General features: G+C 47.5%; 1 protein-coding gene across 2 annotated transcripts in view; it reads left to right on the top strand.

Annotated features, from left to right (window-relative positions):
* The window catches only part of LOC142584971 (uncharacterized), a 35,590-nt gene that overhangs the window by 7,824 nt on the left and 8,076 nt on the right, over window positions 1–19,690 (top strand). Inside the window, exons 3-7 of one of the 2 annotated variants that reach the window (XR_012828993.1) lie at window positions 30–261; window positions 2,363–2,482; window positions 3,412–3,500; window positions 10,587–10,803; window positions 17,162–17,233. Coding sequence is in view for 1 of the 2 variants with exons in the window: in XM_075695364.1 (XP_075551479.1) it covers window positions 30–261; window positions 2,363–2,482; window positions 3,412–3,500; window positions 10,587–10,803; window positions 17,162–17,173 (670 nt within the window). In the remaining variant the exon portion in view is untranslated. The remainder of the gene's footprint in view (window positions 1–29; window positions 262–2,362; window positions 2,483–3,411; window positions 3,501–10,586; window positions 10,804–17,161; window positions 17,234–19,690) is intronic. The other variant, XM_075695364.1, reaches the window with a different exon arrangement.

Here is a 19,690-nt window from a genome sequence, read left to right as displayed (position 1 = left end):
CGGGACTAAGCGAGGCGCGTTCGTTGCAGGGTGAACTGGGAGTTCACGCATTCGGCGGATACGCGCCACGTGTGGAACTCCACCGAGATCGTGAGCACGGGCCACCACAAGGTGCGCGTAAACTTTCAGGACCTGGTGGATGGCAAGGAGGACAAGTACGAATGGCATAACTCGGACGTCGGCTCGGTGGCCCCCGTCTTCAAGCCGCACAGCGAGCACTTCATGCAGCTGCACTACGACGACAAGGAGAAGCAGCTCGTGGTGAGTGACCACGATTGCTACGTTTAGACGGCTGTGGTAACATTCCTGGACGTGGGGTGTGGGGAGTGTTGGTAATTCGGAGTGCTCCCAGTAATAGTTAAAATGATTACGGGATGATTTCGATCCCGAAAACAAATGAGGGACGTTATATTCTTTGGCAACATTACGCCCACTACCTTAGTGTGCACTGAGGACTTCGCGCGTTAACCTTTACAAACGTTTAATCACATTTGCTTTTCTTCTGACTGTTTCCCTTTAACGGCCTGCACACGTTGAAAAATGTCGCTATAACTGTTACAGCGAAGCAGTTTATGCGGACCAGTTTGCCGGAGTTCACTAAAAATATCACCATCAGCAATGGCTCGAGCGTCGTCAACAGCTTCCCTAGCTGGCTCCACTGCCGCTCGTTATTTCAGCGCAGAGAGAGTAAAACATCTTTATTATTAATATTTGAACGGAAAGAGGAGCGTGGAAGGAACCCTCAGTCCAGGAACACTAAGATGACTCCGGCGATATTTTGAGCCCTTTCTATCATAGCTCGGAGGACCTCGGGAGGTCCCTCGCGGAGTTCGTTGTCCCACATCTCTTCGTTGTGTAGGGGGTAAAAGAGTGTTGGCAAGGGAGGAAAGAGGTTTGCAGTGCACTCAATCGTGACGTGAAAGATCGTGGGCGAGCTGCCACAGTCCGGACAATGTCTGCATAACAGTGTGGGCAGAATTTATTGAGAGAGGCAAGATTTGTAAAAGTTGCGGTCTGTAACTGGCGTAATGCCACTGCTTCCTCTCGCTAGAAGGACGGCGGTGGTGCGCCGTGGGTGCGACGAACGTGCGCATAATGACGGAGGCAGTCTTTGTAACGGAACAAGGGATCCCCCCACCCTGATCTCCAGCGTAGAATTTCACTTCTCTTCTGTCGTCGTAATGGGGAGGCCGCGTTTACGCGGGCGCGAGCCACTGCTTAAGGGGGTATGATGCATTCATTGTCTTACGAGACGGAAATTTTGAAGCAATTTAAATTTGAAGAATAGCAAGCGGTAGTGCCGGAAGGATGCTGCTAATCACGCCATCGAGCAAACTCGAGACATCTAACGCAAGCGACAACGGCGGACTGCAGGCATACCGTCACTGACGTCGTTCTCTCCGTCGCAGCCGAGCGTGTGTGTAACCTCATTAAAAAACACAAAGACGTAACCAATAATTGCGAAAGACTATAATGAAGCATCGGGATTTGCCCAGTGATAAAAATCGGGGCCGCACGTTTCGGTTTCGCTGGTTAACCATTTGTACGGAGTGCTTGGGTTGATAATTTTTCTTTATTTTTCGCGTATTTTGTTAAACTGTGGGGGAGACATTGCTAACTTAGGTTGGTTCGTACGTGTTATAGCTATATAGATGGAGTAACCGCGCATGGGAGAGCTCAAGCGCAATGAGCTTTGCCCGTTCATTCCGTGTGTCCTCTCCCATAAGCTGTTTCTCTATCTAGCTAAGAGGCATGGAAGTCTGCATCAACGCCTGTTGTCAGTGATAGTTCAAGAACGGAGGGGCCAGTACTGCCCATGAAAGGGAACAAGTATACCTAATCAAGCGGATCGCATCGTCCTATGGTTGCTTTCCTTCGCCAGCTTTTGTGTTCATTACACAACATTCGCGATGTTGAGGCGCGTACATGCGAATCCCACCACACCTCTGCCGGAGGTTCTTTGTAATGTGTGGCTGATGTACCATGTCTGGTGCGGGAACCAATCAGTCTATTTGGTCTTTTGCGGCGCATCTTCTTGGCCACAAAATACTCACAAAAGTTTTTAAACTACAGCAATTCGAGTAAAGCAATTAAGGTGGGTCATTTAAAGCGCCCATCTAAGCGTCTTTTCATAACAGTTTCTTCGTCGCCACATGTGGCGACTTGAACTGTTCGTACCTGTGATGCGTGACCATGGCACGCTCATTACTGCTGACCTAGGGCCCTCGGAGGTCAAGCGTATCATGTTATTCTTTCCTTTTTGGGGGGACAGGGTGGAGGGGGGGTAGGGGGGCAGGACTTTGCGACAAGTACACGTGAATTTTCTTCAGGAGGGGGCGTTTCCCACTTTTCCTCCCTACAGACGTACGTCAACGGCCGCGAGTACAATAGGCACGACATGGACGAAGGCGGCATCGCCAACGAGTTCACGCTGTACGGCACCGTCTTCATCCCCGAACTGGTCATTCCATGCGAGTTCAAGGTGAGAGCTCTCGCATTCCAGTAAGCAATTATTGTATATACTTTCAAATACTTTCAGCGCCCTTGTGGGTATTCCATAAATAAGTGGTGAAACACCCTTATCAGGGCAGGAAACATCAAGTGTAGTTAAGCAGAAGAAGGTGCTACATTTAGACATTGGGGCAGCGTTATACATTGAGTGAAAAAGAGAGAGATGTTGGTTGACATTAATAAGAAATGTTTGCTGATCGCACCGCAACCCTCCATAGAGTCCCGCTGACACATGAACTTCAATCACCAATGTGAAGAAGGAGGAGGAGGGGCGGAAGGATGACAGAGATATTAAGGAACAGAGCGCCCTGAGCTGATAGCTCTGCTGGCATGAGATTCCCTGCGAACGCTGGACGCTCTTATTAAAAACGAAAGGAACGAATCCCGTTGTATATTGGAGCGCTCGAGAAAGTAATGAAACAACAAAGAACTGAAAAGAATTTACACTGTTTAAAGAGCATACTCACTGAGCCTTTTAGCAGCGAACCATTTATGCGAATAAGTGAATTGTAGGGGCGCGTAATGGAAGGAAAGGAAGTGGGGAGTCTTATTACCGAAATTATTGCGGCGTAGTCAACGCGTTCATGCCACGAGCGATACGTATGTTGTCGAGGTTAACGGCAGGCGTGACGTACAGCCGATAACAAAGGGTGACGCAGCGCATAGGTAATGCACATTTCGGAGCTGATGATAGTCACGAGAGGCCTAACATAATATTGCATAGAGCCACTCTATAGGCCGCGGCTCTCGGAAAGGCTGACCTCTTGGGTCTAAGGTGAAATATTTTCTGTATACATCTATATGATAGATGATCTGTGATTCGACGTGAAAAGTTGAAGGCAAGTATGCTCTATTGCTTAACAATACCTTTCCGGTCTTCTTTTTTTTTTTCTCACCTAGACAATGCCACTCACGGTTAACCTGAACGGGGCAGTGGCGTACAACGACACCTACACCATCCGATTCCACGTGAAATCGCCTGGCAAGAAGTGAGTTTCCTGCGGAGGTGTATTTTGTGGAAGTACACGTGCGGTTGAAAAATTCCTGCCTGCCGATGGTATACCTCACGGCTGCGTGTTGGAACTTGCGTTGTAAATTGTTCGTGAGCACAGAATAATGTTCACGGGAAGCTCGCAAAGCTGTGCGTTTAATATTCAACGTAAAATTATTATTTTCGGAGCTGCAGATTATTTAAAAATAACCGGCGATTAACACGGCATCAATACTATTACATCCATACCACCCACCTGATCTGATATGAATTTCCGATGTCTCCTGGCTTAGCGGCACATATCAACAATTAGAAATTAGCCGTTTACAATTAAACGCAGTATCGGTACCCATTTTACTGAGTACACCTTGGCCGTTGGTCTTATCTTCACAGGCTCAGCAATTCGAACACTCGCTGGAGGCTGCGACCACTTAGTCGCATATTACAAAGTGTCGCGAGTGCTCGAGGGGCTGAAAACGTGAGCAGGCAAACTGTGACAGCACAACAGCCTATTAGACATGTGATCTGTGAAATTAGTGGTTCAAGAGTTCTGTTATTGGTTGAAGGAAACTTAGGCATCAGATCTTTTTCGATAGCTGCTAGAAACAGCTAATTTTTGATGCCCCTACAAGCGCTTAAAGCGTTCCTGCCTCTCTTGTTTTTTTTTTCGTTATTACCCTCCTCCAGTACAGTTCAGACAGTGTGGTGTGACATTCTCTCTCTCTCTCTCTCTCTCTCTCTCTCTCTCTCTCTATATATATATATATATATATATATATATATATATAAAGTGATAGTATGCCAGGATCGGGTAGTTGAACAGGCACTTGTAGGTTGAGGAAGCACGTACGAAAAAGACGATGCTTCATTTCCTACGTCTCGGACGGGGTCCGGCCTTCGTCAAGGAATCACATTACTGCAACCTTTACCGTCTGCTGTACGCCTTCTTTACCGGGTTGGCACCGATCTATATGGGTCTCTTCCATGTAATGTGGTCTGGAATCGCTGGATAATTGCTGCAGTAGACGACTTGACAAGATGCATCGAAACTTCTTTCGGCTGCTGCTCGCGAAGTCGCCGCATTTGTCTTACGGCGTTTTATTAATTATGAGGTACTCGCAGCGTGCTGCACTATTCACCGGCCAACTACGAAGTATTATCCACAGACTACGGCCTAACGGAACTGTTCAAGCGCACTCTTGCTGACACGCTCACAATGTATGTTACATCTGCCATTCCAATTGGGACGACATGCTCCTTTTTGTCACGTACGCGTATAATACTGCCACTCAGGCTACCAAAGGTTTCTCACCATTTTCTCTTCTCTATGCACATGAACCATCCTAAGTCTTCGACTCCATGCTTACGTATCATCCGGACACCTCTGAATTCCCACCTCTTTCAGAAGTGCCCCAACATGCTGAAGAGCACCGTCAGCTCGCTCGCTCATTCACGTCCGATACCGCCAAGGCGTCCAAAAAGATTGCCGCGACCGCGATCAGCCTGCACTATCCTTCGCCGTTGATTCTGATGACATCACATTGAAGCAAGTCCGAAACTTGCTTGGTGATGACACGATGCTCGGCAGATGACACGCGGTACGGACGCTGGCGTAATGGTGCATGATGTCCCGTATCGATTTGTTGAGATACGATACTTGTGGGGCTTAATGACGTGTTATCAAGTCAAACGAGACATGAAAGTCATTTAAAAGGGCAAGGAGCGGCTCAGGTTGTGTCAGATCGAGGGCATCGGCAATAAAGTAACGAAACACATCCGGTGATATCAGGTCAGATTGCAAATGGGGGGCGGGGCTGTGCTGTTGCGTTGGCATTAGCAAGGCCTTAGGAAATAGAGAAAAAAATTATGTGCACTTTGCTGAGCTAAACTGCGATAAGCGAAAGCCTATCTATGACTGCCTCTGTTGCTGTGGTCTGAACTGTTCTGCGAACGGACGCGGCCGTGGATACCGTGATTGATCACCGCTTTCCTGCGTCCACCAAGACTGTGCACGGACACCCATGAGCCACTAAAGTCTTCCGCCTTAATACACGGTAACGTCAGCGTCCACAGTCTGGATAGTGCCAATATACTCGCCACAAAGCAAATGCAAGACGCAAATACGAATGTGAGTTAGAAACAAGTATTTCTGCAGCACCATGAAGAAGCACGAGGAGAGCGAACGACAACAATATAGGGTGGCCACGACTGAAAATGGCAGCGGGTGTAAACAAGACCATCACGTTGCCAAGCAATGCTCATTACAAAAAAAAAAGCGCGGTGGGGAAGAAACGCAGTATCTGTAATGACGAAGATCCTGCTAGCATGCATGAGCTTGCAAGTCGCGAGATGGCAAGTCGCAGAGAACGGAGAACTGAACCTCAGCATCTGCACAGTCAATGACGATATGATGGCGCTACAGAAAATTGCTGCCGAGAATTGCACCATCGGAGCAAGAATTCAGCACAAAGAATTCAATCTGCTACAAGATGCATTGAATTAGCACTTTGGCAGTGCACATGGCAACTGGCTGAATCGGTTGCGTACTTGCAGTTCGAAGGGTCAGGGCCACTTTACGTAATGAGCGACAAAGCTTTTCACTAATCACGGATACACCAGAACCTGTGTCGACGAGCGCAAGAATTATGATACCATCAACGAACACGTCGATAACGTTAGAGGGGGAAAAGCGAGGACTTGGATGTTCCGACGACGACGCAGTTTGTGCCTCAAGAACTGCGGAAATCAGTTCTCCGCTTCAGTAGTACTAACACTGGGCCTACTACACATCGGTGAGAGAGAGTGGGGACGAGGGGAAGGCGAGCGACGAGCACCAAAGGGCTGTGAATCCGGAGCTGGTTGGTCATCAGCTGCGTAAATTTGCGGCGGCGACTGTTGTGCCAAATGAAATGCTGGGCAGCCATAGCTAGGGGCTTGCGCGGTGTTCATGAATGCGGCGAAGTGCCAGAGGCGAAAGCGTGCTACATGTCCTCAGGCGTAATTTATTGGGCGGTTGTCAGTATTCGGCCAAATACTTGCAACCTGTTGCTGTGCACCAAGAAAGGGAGCCGATGACTGTCGAGGCAAGGGATGACTGTTGAGGAGGAGAGAACCCTGGCAGGCGAGGCGCCCGTGCAGCGGCTTCAACCTACGTCAGAGGTGCTGCCACGGGAGCCGGCTGACAGGAAAATGGAAAAGCTTCGGTGACTTCCTCTTGAAACATTTGGCGGATCGCTGGAGCCAAATAGTAGGAAGGCTTCTCTGTCGTCGGCAAAACGGAGAGCTGTCGCGCGGCATCCTCGCCCACGAATTCTTGTATCTGCGCCAGTAGAGCTGTCTAGTTGTCGCCAATAGCCAATGCTGCCAGCGAATCTTCCGTGGGTGTTGGGTACTGAGCTAAGACGCGTTGTTTCTGTAGCTCGTCATAACTTGGGCACAAATTGATGTTTTGAATAACGGTTCGCGGATCCTTCGCTAGCAATGTTTAAGATGCGTCCTCATCAATGTATTTCATAATGTTTTGATCTTGTCTTGTTCTGCCATCGATGGATTCACGCGCTTACGCAAGTCAATGAAATCTTCAGTGTAAAGTGTGAAAGTTTCGCCGTGATGCTGTGCTCGTCCGCGCAAGCGTTGTTCAGCGCAAAGCTTGTGCACAGCGGGGCACTCAAACACTTTTGCGAGTCCTGTCTTGAACGCACTCAATGTGAGCAGGTCCTGTTCGTGATTTGGGAACCAGAATTTCTCGACGCTGGTTAAATAAGATACAGCACGTCGTGCAACTTGATGATGTCGTCCTACTTTTTGTGCTGGCTCACCCGTTCGTAAGATGACAATCAATCCTCCACGTCATGATCATTGATGTCGCTAAATATGGCAGCATCACGCTGGCGCAACCCACGAGAAGCGACGACCGCTGGTGTCTGGGGTGCATCTCGCTGGGTGGCTTTGTCAGGCATGGTCGCAGTAGGGGGCATCGAACGGCTTTAGAGTTGCAGTTTTCGAAGTTACGCCGCATCTGCACCAAATGAAAGCGGGATTTGTTGAAACTCGTCCAAGGGATCGAAAGAGGCTATATACGAAGAGTCCTAGTTCTTGTGTTTTTCTGTTGAGCATGTGGCTCCTACATACTGTGGGGAATTGGCCAAGAAATGAATGGATTTCTCCACTTTATAGTGAAGAATGCATGTCAGAATACCTATGGGTTTAGCACTGTTAACGTAAAATTGTGTAATAAAATTAAAGTGTCAGATCAGATCGAATGAGTTATCAATAATTTAAATATACACAAAAGAAGAAGAAAATATAGAATTTTAACCAGGCACTCAGCTGGATTCCATAAAAAATAAATTGGACAGTGGAGCAAACATCCGTGCGGCTGAATCCCAAAGTTGAACTCAAACAAAATAATGACAGGTAAAGTCCAAGCCAAGTCTTCGAAGCGGGAGTTCCAATATTAGTTTTGTTGCCGCAGGAAAGCGGTGACAAGATAGAAGGAAGTGATGAATTGCTTCTTCCTCATTACAAAACGAGCCAAGAGGGGTGGGCACTAAAAGTGGATATTGTAAGTAGATGTTCCGGGAGGGAATGCGGCAACATAATTTTGTGAGGCAGGCCTCAGTCATCCTTCTGTTGCAGCAATTGCTATGCCATGGAAATACCATATGCTTATAATCTGGCGAAGTAGTCAGGCCTGAGTCTGATAAGGCTTTCATAATTGAACGCATCCGACATCTCGCCGCCGTGGTGCGGGCTGCCACTGGTAGAATAGGAAGGACAGAGTCGATAAGTGACATCTATGCCAGTGAATCAGCAGTTTCATTTAAGAACAAACGTTTCTGACCAGGTACCCAAATGAAATGAACACGTTGCAGATGGGCAGGAATTAGCAAGTGAACTAGTTTCAGCATGGGTTTATCACAAGCCGCGGTAAGGGAAGACCATACGATAGTGAGCCAGTAAGAATAGCAGCTTGTTGCGGCTTAGGGTGGTGTTCGGGCAAGGGATCCACCAAGCCCATCGAGGAATACAGGCAGTAGGAATGAAGGAAAAAGGGTCTGTTGGTTTAGTTGCATGGCTGCAGTTATGGAAGTCCACTCTATGCAGAAGCAAGTTAAACATCCGAGTTCACATCAGGACCCACTGTGCTCGCTCTTGAAAAGTATCCGCTTTTAATACCGTCGTCTTCCCTAGGCAAGTCGACTAGGGAATCTGAAGACTGTCAAGCAGCAAATCACAATGATCGAATTCGTTGCGATACCACGCAAAAAAATTGAATCCGGCTTTTCTGAATCCCCTCTACAACGCAACTAAATGCACCTGGCCCGAAAGTAAATATTAAATGTTTTGTATATTTCATGTTCGTTAATGAACTAATTAAGCGGAATAAAAAAAATACTGTAAGGAGCGTCACATGATGGCGCACCATATCCTTGTGTGAAAGAGAGAGAGAGAGAGAGAAATGCATAGAAAGGCAAGGAGGTTAACCAGAGGTAGTTCAGGTTGGCTACCCTGCACGGGGAGAAGTATTGGGAGGGATAAGAAGAGAAAGAAAGTGGAGGTGTAGATAAGTTATGTGAAACACCCTGTGTGTATTGTTTCTTTTTTCGTACATACGTGCTCAACTACCGCATTTATATATATATTATATATATATATATAATCTGGTAGACTTACTGAAAGTGCGGTCGTGCTTGCTGTGACGTCGGACAAGAGAAAGTGGGGGAAAGCTCTTATCGGTCGTGGGGCTTCTTCGCAGGCTGATGCTGAATTTTGGCGAAATCACGTTGGCGAGATCAATTTTGGCGAGATCAGGATTCCGTACAGGCTACTCAACAATAGACCAGATTCACACTATCGATCAGGTTATAGAAAAATGTGCGGAATATAACCAACCCTTATATATAGCTTTCATTGATTACGAGAAAGCATTTGATTCAGTCGAAACTTCAGCAGTCATGGAGGCATTACAGAATCAGGGTATAGACGAGCCATATGTAAAAATACTGAAAGATATCTATAGCGACTCCACAGCCTACCCTAGTCCTCGGTAAAGAAAGCAAGCAACAAAATCCCAATAAAGAAAGGCCTCAGGCAGGGAGATACGATCTCTCCAATGCTATTCACAGCGTGTTTACAGGAGGTATTCAGATACCTGGATTGGGAAGAATTTGGGAGAAGAGTTAATGGAGAATACCTTAGTAACTTGTGATTCCATGATGATATTGCCTTGCTTAGTAACTCAGGAGACCAATTGCGATGCATGCTCACTGACCTGGAGAGGCAAAGCAGAAGGGTGGGTCTAAAATTAATCTGCAGAAAACTAAAGTAATGTTCAACACTCTCGGAAGAGAACAGCAGTTTACGATAGGTAGCGAGGCACTGGAAGTGGTAAGGGAATACACCTACTTAGGACAGGTAGTGACCGCGGATCCGGATCATGAGACTGAAATAACCAGAAGAATAAGAATGGGCCGGGCAGTGTTTGGCAGGCATTCTCAGATCATGAACAGCAGGTTGTCATTATCCCTCAAGAGAAAAATGTATAACAGCTGTGTCTTACCAGTACTCGCGTACGAGGCAGAAACCTGGACGCTTACGAAAAGGGTTCTACTTAAGTTGAAGAAGACGCAAAGAGCTATGGAAAGAAGAATGATGGGTGTAACGTTAAGGGATAAGAAAAGAGCAGATTGGGTGAGTGAACAAACGCGAGTTAATGACATTTTAGTTGAAATCAAGAAAAAGGAATGGACATACATGTAATGAGGAGGGAAAATAACCGATGGTCATTAAGGGTTACGGACTGGATTTCAAGAGAAGCGGAGCGTAGCAGGGGGCTGCAGAATGATAGGTGGGCGGATGAAATTAAGAAGTTTGCAGGGACAACATGGCCACAATTAACACATGACTGGCGTAGTTGGAGAGGCATGAAAGAGGCCTTTGCCCTGCAGTGGTCGTAAGCAGGCTGCTGCTGGTGATGATATATATAATCTGGTTGACTTACTGAAAGTGCGGCCGTACTTGCTGTGACGTCGGACAAGAGAAAGGGGGGAAAGTTCTTATCGGTCGTGGGGCTTCTTCGCAGGCTGATGCTGAATTTCGGCGAGATCACGTTCAACATCGACCTGGAGGAGCACAAGGACGAGCTGCACCGTTCCACGCACGAGGAGCTGCAGGTGTCCTCGCACTCGAGCTGCGCCTTCCTCAGCCTGAACCGCAAGATGATTGCCAACTCCATGCGCCGGCTGGTCACGCCCGTCATGATCGTTGACGGTGACATCCAGATCATCAACCTGCAGATCGTGAGTACCGAGGTCGAGGAGGGGGTTCCAGGTCGACGGCTGAGTTGCACAGGGACCACCTATAACGAAACGGGGCGAATTCACTGTTAAAGAATGCTCAAGCGTTCTGGTTCAAGCACAGGGCGCGGTTTGGCTACTTTTTCCAGCCCGTGGAACATTATAAACTAACACTGACGAGACGAGACAACCCGTCGCCGTCATGGCTGCCCGCTTCATAGCAGCGTCCGCGACACAAAGAGTATTTGACGACCTCGTAGATCCCACCCATCGTGCCGTGCCATCACTAGAATAATTGTGCACCGTTCTGCTCGCGTTCTTATGCCCCGCACCCCGTCGGAGTTCCGCCCCCGCGCACCTCGCTATGACCTATGTCTAGGATACACATATTTCACCACTGTTCAAAGTGCATGCTTTGAACGCCGTGACACTGAATGGCCCTGCTGGCGCCATGATGAATGTAGTTTTGGGATTTAAAAGCAGCACAAGAACATCGAGAGACGGAAGAAAGGAACGCGCGTGACGTGAATTCCCTTTTGTCTGTCGCCGTTTTTGGCCTGTGATACGATCTGGACCGAGCGTGGGGGGGGGGGGGGTGTTTAGTGTGGTAATCAGCAAAAGATAACGAAGGCGGCATGGTGATGATGAAAAGGAGAAAAAAATTGTACTTACATCATTTGTTCAAGTTGGTGACTTGATCAGACTAGTGAGTGTTTCTTGTTAACGCGGGAGCCAGAATAGCTTTAAATAATCTCTTGCGTATAGCCGAGACAATCGGCAGTGAGGTCCATTGTCAAGGGAAGCGGAGGGGCCTCCACAGGAGAAGCCGTTTTGGAGTCATCTCAGGAAGAAGCTGTTAATGCAGTCATGGATGTGCTAACGTCCAAGTGTTCGCCGCAGTGGTTTGTCTTGTCGGTGACGTCCATGGCTTCTTCCCCTTCGTGGCTTGCTTTCTCACCCGGGTCAGCTCAGGACGTGGAAGGAGGCATAGGGGTGACGTTTTCTCGTAGGGGACGGGCAATTTGCTCGACAAGGGAAGCAAGCTGGAACGTTGCTCGAACTTGCGACGTTGAATCCCAAGCCGATCATAACAGCCCGTTCACCGCCAGGGGAGGTCTCGAAGGAGTTGCAGCATTCACACACCTCGAAGAAACCGGTAGACTCCATGACACTGCCTTGTTTTGCCGTTTGGTCCAAGGCTAGCTAGTTGGAATCTTCTGGCGATAAACCAGGTAACGCCTATGGCACAACAAACAGAGAGCACTCAGCCTACCATGAGAGCCGCCAGGTCTAGATGTTCTTCAAATAATATCTTCTAAGAAAGATACCTGCAGCCCTCTTTCGGTATTACCAAGATTAACAAACGAAAGAACCAGACTTCAGTGCGTATTCCAACCAACCTAGTGCCTAAAGTTTTGTTTCTCGTTTCAGAAAAGTCACTGCCCTTCGGCAACTAAGAGTGCAGTTGGCGAGTTGAAAGAAAAGGTTAGAGTCATGAACCAAACGCAAATATATACATCTAAAGCGAACCTAAACATAACAGCATTGTAAGCAACACAAGGGAACTACGATTGAGGCTATTCGCTTGATATAACTTGATAACATCCTTTCCTGTACCTCACAATGAAGACCTGTTTTTCTTTTCCCAGACGCTTGTCTACTGTAACAAACAACGCGTCAAGCAAATAACTCGTAGCGCTAAAAACAATTCAAAATGCCTGTTTCCTCTAACAGCGTGTGAAGGAGACTTTCACCACCGAACTTTAGCGTTTGGCCAACAAACTTCGCTTTTGCACTGCAAGCCTTTCCTCTAAATGCTTATCTAACGTTGCGTCAACGACAGTATAACCCCTTCTGCTAAACCTTAAGCATTTGCAAATTAAACAATCGTCTCGAGCCACAATCTTGTTTTGAGAAGGTCATTTACATAACTCATCGCGAATCCAAGCCATTATCGTAAAACTGACGCACATTCTATGCGGCTCATACACTCTAGAGCATCCTACTGAGCCCAACTAGAACTTATGAAAAAAAGTCACTCGCAATGAGTAAAATCGTAAGAAATGAAAACAAACGGTGCCTCTTTGCTTAATGCATCTTAAGTCAGCGCTCTTCCCTGCCATTTGTCTTAGTTTGGTCACGCTGCTAACCAAAGATGCAGCAGTACCAAAATGCCTATTCAGGCACCCTTGCGAAATAAGATCGCTTGTCGCCTTCTACATTCACGTATGCGAACTGACCCAAACTGACTGCACCTTTTCTAATTACGGTTCTCTTGAATCGCGCCCGATGGGGTCGCATTCCGGTGTGCTTTCGAGCTCGCCAGGGCCAACAGGAGCGTCATATCTACTATTACATTCCACGCCGACCCTGTCCGCTTTCCTTCAGCTCTGTGAAAGGCAAGCCAGAAACTTGGCTGGTATAATGACCCCTCTCACTCTGTCTTCCATCTCGCGCAGCGTCCTACTACTGTGGCCTTGAGACAACTATGGTTCGTACATGCTTGTCCCCGCGAAGTCCAAAATTTTCGTAGGGCCCTTCTTAGCGGTGACGCGCAGTGCCCTGTCGATGCAAACCTTCGTTTACGTTTCCGCTGTCGCGGTTTCGACAAAGGCCTCCCTGTTTTTTCGCGTGACGGCTCGTTTCATGTTCTCTGGCATTGATTAGCCCTACTTGCTCCTTTGGCTCTTCCCTTTGTTCTGGTGCCACATTATCTCTCTGGCCATCCACAAATGCCTTTGAGTCGTTCACTTACCGAGACACGAGAATTATCTTCAGTTCCTCATTAACCTCACCATGACTTTTGGGACCAATCTCGTCTCCTCAATGAACGGTCTCTGGAATGCCCATTGACTTAGTCTCGGCGGACGTCTGATCCTCCTCCTCGTGAAAACACGATTCGGTGCTCAAACTATTTGCGATAGGTTCTTGCTTGTGTTGACGGCACGCGTTACCCTTGCTGTTGCTATCCAAGCCCTCACCTAAAATACTACTCCTATTCACATCTCACATCGAGACGCTCCGAGTTTTCTTCGGTCGCCGCGATTTCCGGATCACCTTCCCGTGATTCCAGAAAGTCGTTCCAACACACAGGTAGGAGAGAGGTTTCCAGCTTTTACCTGAGCTCATTTGGTTTGCTAGAACCAGTCTCGTCCACGCCAGGAAACCCCTCTGGAGTCCCCTTTGGCACCGTGTCAGCGGATGCCAACAAGCCCTGATCTTCAAAACTCTCTCCGACCTTTTTGCCCATTTCTTCTCTATAGGGTCATGAAACTTGTGATGTTTCTGGCGAAGCCTTTACCTACAGTATTCCTCAAATTCTCAAGTGGTGGGTGTTGTACGGAAGCATCAGTTTCAGGGTTTCCTTCCCGGAAGTCGCTCAAGCGCTGGGGCTCGAAGAATGTGTCCAACTCCTCACAAACCTCACTAGCGCTGTTGGAACAAATCTCGACCCCGCAATAAGTGTTTTCTGGAATTCGACTCTTTCTGTCTGGACACAACCGAGACCTTTGACTGCTTCACCCTCAATCATGTCAAGTGAAACAGCTCAAAGCTTTCAACAGCCAATCACTGTGTGCCCCGGCTTTCAGCAACAAAAACAGATGTCGAATTTTTCGCCTTTATACCTTCGGTAATTCGCTTAATCTTTTGCGCTGTTTGCGGCAGCTTCGCCCCGCGCTGACGTTCTCTCCAGGGCCTTTGTTACACTTGCTGATTCTTCGCTTACGGACGCGACTTCAGCGCTTTGTCACTGAGTGGCATCACGAGGGGTAACTTTATCTCTTATCATTCCACTTTTTCAAATTAGCCTTAGTAGCTCTCTCCAAAACACCGCAATAAAGCTTTACTAGATTCATTGTATCTGAGTAAGGGATCAAGACTACTTAGTGCTGGAGCTCTCTTTCGCGCACATACATTGCACGTACATAGCAACCCAAGTTGTCTACTAGGCCAGCAGCATGTCCTCCATACGGGCACATATCCAGTGGCCCCTGTTGATTGCTCGGAAAGACAGCAGCCGGCCCATACCTTGCAGCTCAAGGCGTAGTAGACAACTTAGGTGACCGGGCATGTGCCACCGTTCATTGTGCAAGATCGTCTGACCATCTAAAGCGGCCGGAGTAGCCAAATGAAGAAACTTAGCTTAATGAGCAGTTTTGAGAGCTTTCTGTAGCGTAGTAATTGTTCTAAAATGCAGGACAGCTTTCTCCCGTTGTGCATGAACGCTGTGTTTAATGCGAATTCATTATATGCCCCATGAAGCGGAAAGTCCGGCGTCTGGTGTTGTCATCCGACGGTACGAAAACTCATGTGACTAAGTGATGACGTTACGTTCCCGGAGCTGGACCTACTATGGCTCGCGCTGCGAAGTGCCACGGTGAACAGCCATGGCGTCGGACGGACGCCGTGGCTCACACCCAAAAGAACAACCTGGCCAACTCCCAAAATTGGATTAAGGTGGATTAAGACGGAATTAAAGTGATATAAGGTGGATTGAGGTTGGTACAAATTATAGCAAGGTGGATTAGGCTGGATTAAGGTGAAGCTTTAACTGAAGGTGATAACTTAGACACTTCCTCATTAATTCAAATGACGTAAGTATATTTAAGTGATTGTCAGCTTTGGTGCCTATCACTTGTCTGCCTTCAAATTGATGAAGACAGGTTTGTCTTCATCAATTTCCATCGAATCTCGAGCTGCTCTAGCTTCTTCTTTTTTCCAGGTTAATCGCAATCCTTTCGGTGATACTCGCCTTCAGTTTTACTTTCCCTTTAAATTGTATCGATTTTTAGACAAGAAAAAGGTACCTAAAACGCTTGCACCTGTATGCAAATACTGTGACAGGGTGTAGCCTCATCATGCATATATTTCGCAGATTTAGATTTACGAACATTAGTAATCATTAGACTTGTAGCAAGAGAGAAAAATAAAAGCTTTGGCGTGAATTTTTTCTTGCCTTTTTTGTTGCGTTATCAGCGAGCTAGCACTTGAGCAGCCTGAAGATCGTGTACAGAACAGCGTGCTGAACATAAGCGTCGAACAATTATGAAACCGTAGTTTAAAGAGTAGTTTTCATATCTGAGAGATGTCATTTGTCACACATATCGTTTTCCTTTATGGCGTTCTACGTGAAAGGATAATCAGCGACGAGGGCTCTATTAATCTTACAAACTACCGCTTGTCGCAGAGAAGTGAAAACGCATTTAGGTGAAGATAGTTAAAGGGAAGCTCAAAGGTTTCCCAGAAAAAATGAGTGAACATCTGTACATAATGGTTTTCAACCCTCCGAATTCGAATATCGTATCGAAATTGAGCGAAATAAAGCGCAAATATATTTTATTTCAACGAAAAGTGCAGCAGCGGACACGCCCAGCTCGCGCGTCTCGTTTCCGCCTGTGATTGGTCGGGCGCCTCGTGACGTCAACACTAGTGTTCGTCCAAACTGACCGCTGCCGCTACACATGAAGCGCGGTGCCAGGTAGTTTAGTTCTGTTTTTCTGAAACGGTAATGGAAAAGTTAGAGAGAATGCGTTTTTCTGAGGAGTTCGGCGTTACTCCCTACATGTACGAGCCGATTCCGAAGAGCCGGCCTCTCGAAAAAGCAAACGATGCTGGTGCGAGCAGTGCTTCCGACGCGAACGAAAGCGAAGTCTTGGGATCGCCTCGTGTTGGAAATGCTCTTGGGTGAGTATGTTTTTTGCACAGCAGCCTATGTTTTTTGCACAGCACAGTATGTTTTTTGCAAAGCTGTCGCTTCACAGCAGCCTCCCACTTCGTTAAAAGCTTCTTGCGGGAAGTAATGGAAGACAACATCGTCGCGGCCGCTGGTGTTCGTGCAACCGTAGGCTGCACAGAAAGCCGGCATGATCGGCCCACCACTTCAGCTGATGCTGCGCACGTTGACTACCACTCTACATACACGCAGACGCACCAACAAAGGAATGCAGGGTCGATCGAAGCAGATTACGATGGCACGCACGCAGAAACAAGCACGGTCAGGCACGGTCGCGGAGGCTGCGAAGGAACGGAACACTAGTGTTGACGTCACAACACCACGGTTTCCGGTCTCTGCTCGCATCGTCAGCGTCAGCAGCAGCGCGCGGCATTCGACGGGGGGCGAAGCTACAGCGCAATTTTAAGCGACGATTACGTCGCTCCTAATTGAGAAAAAAAACCCCAAATATTACCTACATGGTTTATAAGGTTCCCGCATCCGTATATGAGCGTCTTATTGAATTCGACAGACTCTTCAGCTTCCCAGCTGTTTAAACTGAAGCGTGGAATGTATCGTTATGATTGCTTCTTGTTGCTGTTCTGCCTGTCAATTTCAAGTGACGCACAATCTGCATTCTCGTTTCAGGGAAAGGGCTAAGCACTCGGCTGCAACAACGTCACCTTCTTGCCGTAAGAGCCACAGCATCTATCTTTACAAGTTTGTTTGATTTATATTTATGCTCAATGTTATCTTCATATCTATAGTCACAGTCGTGTATATTTTTACGTTAAGCGGTATTGTTATTCGCTCACGGACAGTTACGCACATTGGTCTCGAAGGATATACAAACCAGCCTTTTGGGGGAAATGAGAATTCAGACATATAACTTTCGAAAAGTTTAGAAATGAAAAGAATGAGCCCCAGTATCTTTGGCATCCAGATACATGTTAATTTGGTCCGACAGTGCTTGAGCGAGAGCAGTATGGCACTCCCGGTGGCTACCATTGAGCTTTGCACAGCGACGAAAAGTCCCAATGAGACACTGTATGACATTTGTGCATGTTCTGAGTAATCCATGTTGAATACGTAAATGCTTGCCATAAAAGAACTGTGGGTTCCTGCCGCCCGCTAAATAATTTAGTCTTCGGCGTTTTCGAATAGAACAAAAAAGAAACTGCGAAAGATACGCTGTCTTTTCCCCCAGATTTCAGTTTCTAACTCAAAAAAGATAAGTGAAAGCAAATTCACCCGAGTGCTAAGACAACGATCTGCGGAAGTTGGTCATAGTCTACATCAGGCATTTTTTGCGCAATCAAGGGAACTAAGCGATAGAGAAGGATGAGAAGAAGGCAGTGAACTGGGCGAGCGCTAACTCAAACTTTTCTTTTCCTCACCATGAAAACAATACCGTAAAGGCGCCTATTCTATAACATAACCCTAACGTTTATCCTAGCTGTTATTATTCATTTAATGTCGCCTTAGTTTATGAAATTCCCTTAAACGTTCCTTCACTATCTTCCCCTACTAGACTGCCCGATCCATGGCCGATGCCCCGTTGTGAGTTGAGCCCCCCCCCCCCCCCCCCCAATCGTACCATTACGCACCAAACCAAAAAAAAAAGGAATTGTTTGAAACTACAGCACTAGAAATGCACTTCAATAAATACACGTACTTCGTCGGTGTGTCGATCAAGACTCGTCGCATTCTTTCTCCAGAAAGGATGTGTGCCTGCCAAGGATGGTGCTGTTGTTCTTGGTGCTCCTTTTACTTTCTTTTTTGGTTAACTCTAGACCTGTCTGTCTTCTCCTCCTTCTCGATCTGTGGAATGCCACGAACCGACGGAGTCTGGCGAGGTCAAGGTCAGGCGTCAGCCGGTCGCCAAACTAATCTTTACTTTCCTTCTGATTAACGTCCGTTGTACCTGCTGCTGCGGCAAAAAGGAACAGTGAGGCGAGAGAGAGAGATGTATGCAGAGGGTGAGGGGGAGCCATGGTTCAGATGATTGCAGTCCTTGCGCTGCGGCCAATTAACTGGGCAAGTTCGCTGTTCGTTGGAGCTGCTACACGGCTGTACTTCATTTGTGGTGGACCTGTAGGTGGCGGTCGCGTTGTTTCTATACGTGAGGTGTTAGCCTGGCACTTGACTGACTGCCTGAAAACTGCTGTTCCTAACACAACTCTGGCTACCACTCGTCGATGAGTTCGAAGCTGCCTAAGAACGCGAGAAATCATGACAACCACTTTTAGCACTGTGCGCAGTCCTCTCGGGAGCCCTATTAGTATAAATATCATCTTTCCTCCTGAGGATCAAATGATCTTTTCTCATTCCTATAATGAACCACAGACAGTGCCATACGTAACCCTCCGCGACGCCCAATTTATTGCACTTTGTGCACTGAATTAGCACGCCCAGTCTTGAACGTCCACGCTAGAGTCTACCCTCTCCGAATTTCAAACAAAAGCGTGGTTTTGTTGCCGCTGAGGCCTTTAATCATACCTCTTTCGTGCGTCGGGATACAGGGGATGTACAGAGATCTTTCTTTGGGATTTCTCAGCAACAGTCTGCTTGCAGCATTGCCGAGCACGGGCAGGATTAATATCCATAGTAAACAAAATCTACAACAGCAGGCACTACAGGGAGACCTTGGGGCTTCCGCAATGTGCTTCAACGGTGCCGGAAAATGAGCCACCCCGGGGAAGTACACAAAGCTATGACAATTCTTCTGACTACTAACTACGTGAAGGTTAGCTGCAACTCCTGAAAAATCTCAAGAGCCACGACTGGTTGGTCGCCTCAGTATCATCGATCCACCGCAAGCGCAAGGACTGAGTTGTGAACAAGCGCACGTTTGCATTCCTTGTGTACAGGTGCATTGCCAATAAGCGCCAAGCTGACACGACTGTTGAGTGCTTATCGCTAGAACAGCGTAAGCGCCGTACTCTCGGTCTAAATTACATCTTCATTAAACTTCCGCAACTTCGTGGCACAGCCGACGGCAGCATCCTTCGCGAGGTGTTCGAACGAGAGGTTTCCTTGAAGCGGGAAAATGCGGCGCTGGCAACAGCCGTCTGTGGGCACTCTGGCAGCTCAGCGACGAGCGTCCGCCCAACGGAACCGACTTGCAACACCATACGTCTCGCGTCGCGTGGGAAATGTTGGAAATGAAAACCGGTT

This window comes from Dermacentor variabilis, chromosome 6, assembly GCF_050947875.1.
Source record: "Dermacentor variabilis isolate Ectoservices chromosome 6, ASM5094787v1, whole genome shotgun sequence".
Lineage (NCBI taxonomy): Eukaryota > Metazoa > Arthropoda > Arachnida > Ixodida > Ixodidae > Dermacentor > Dermacentor variabilis.
The sequence above is the reverse complement of the archived record's forward strand: the minus strand, read 5'-3'. Positions and strand labels throughout refer to the sequence as shown.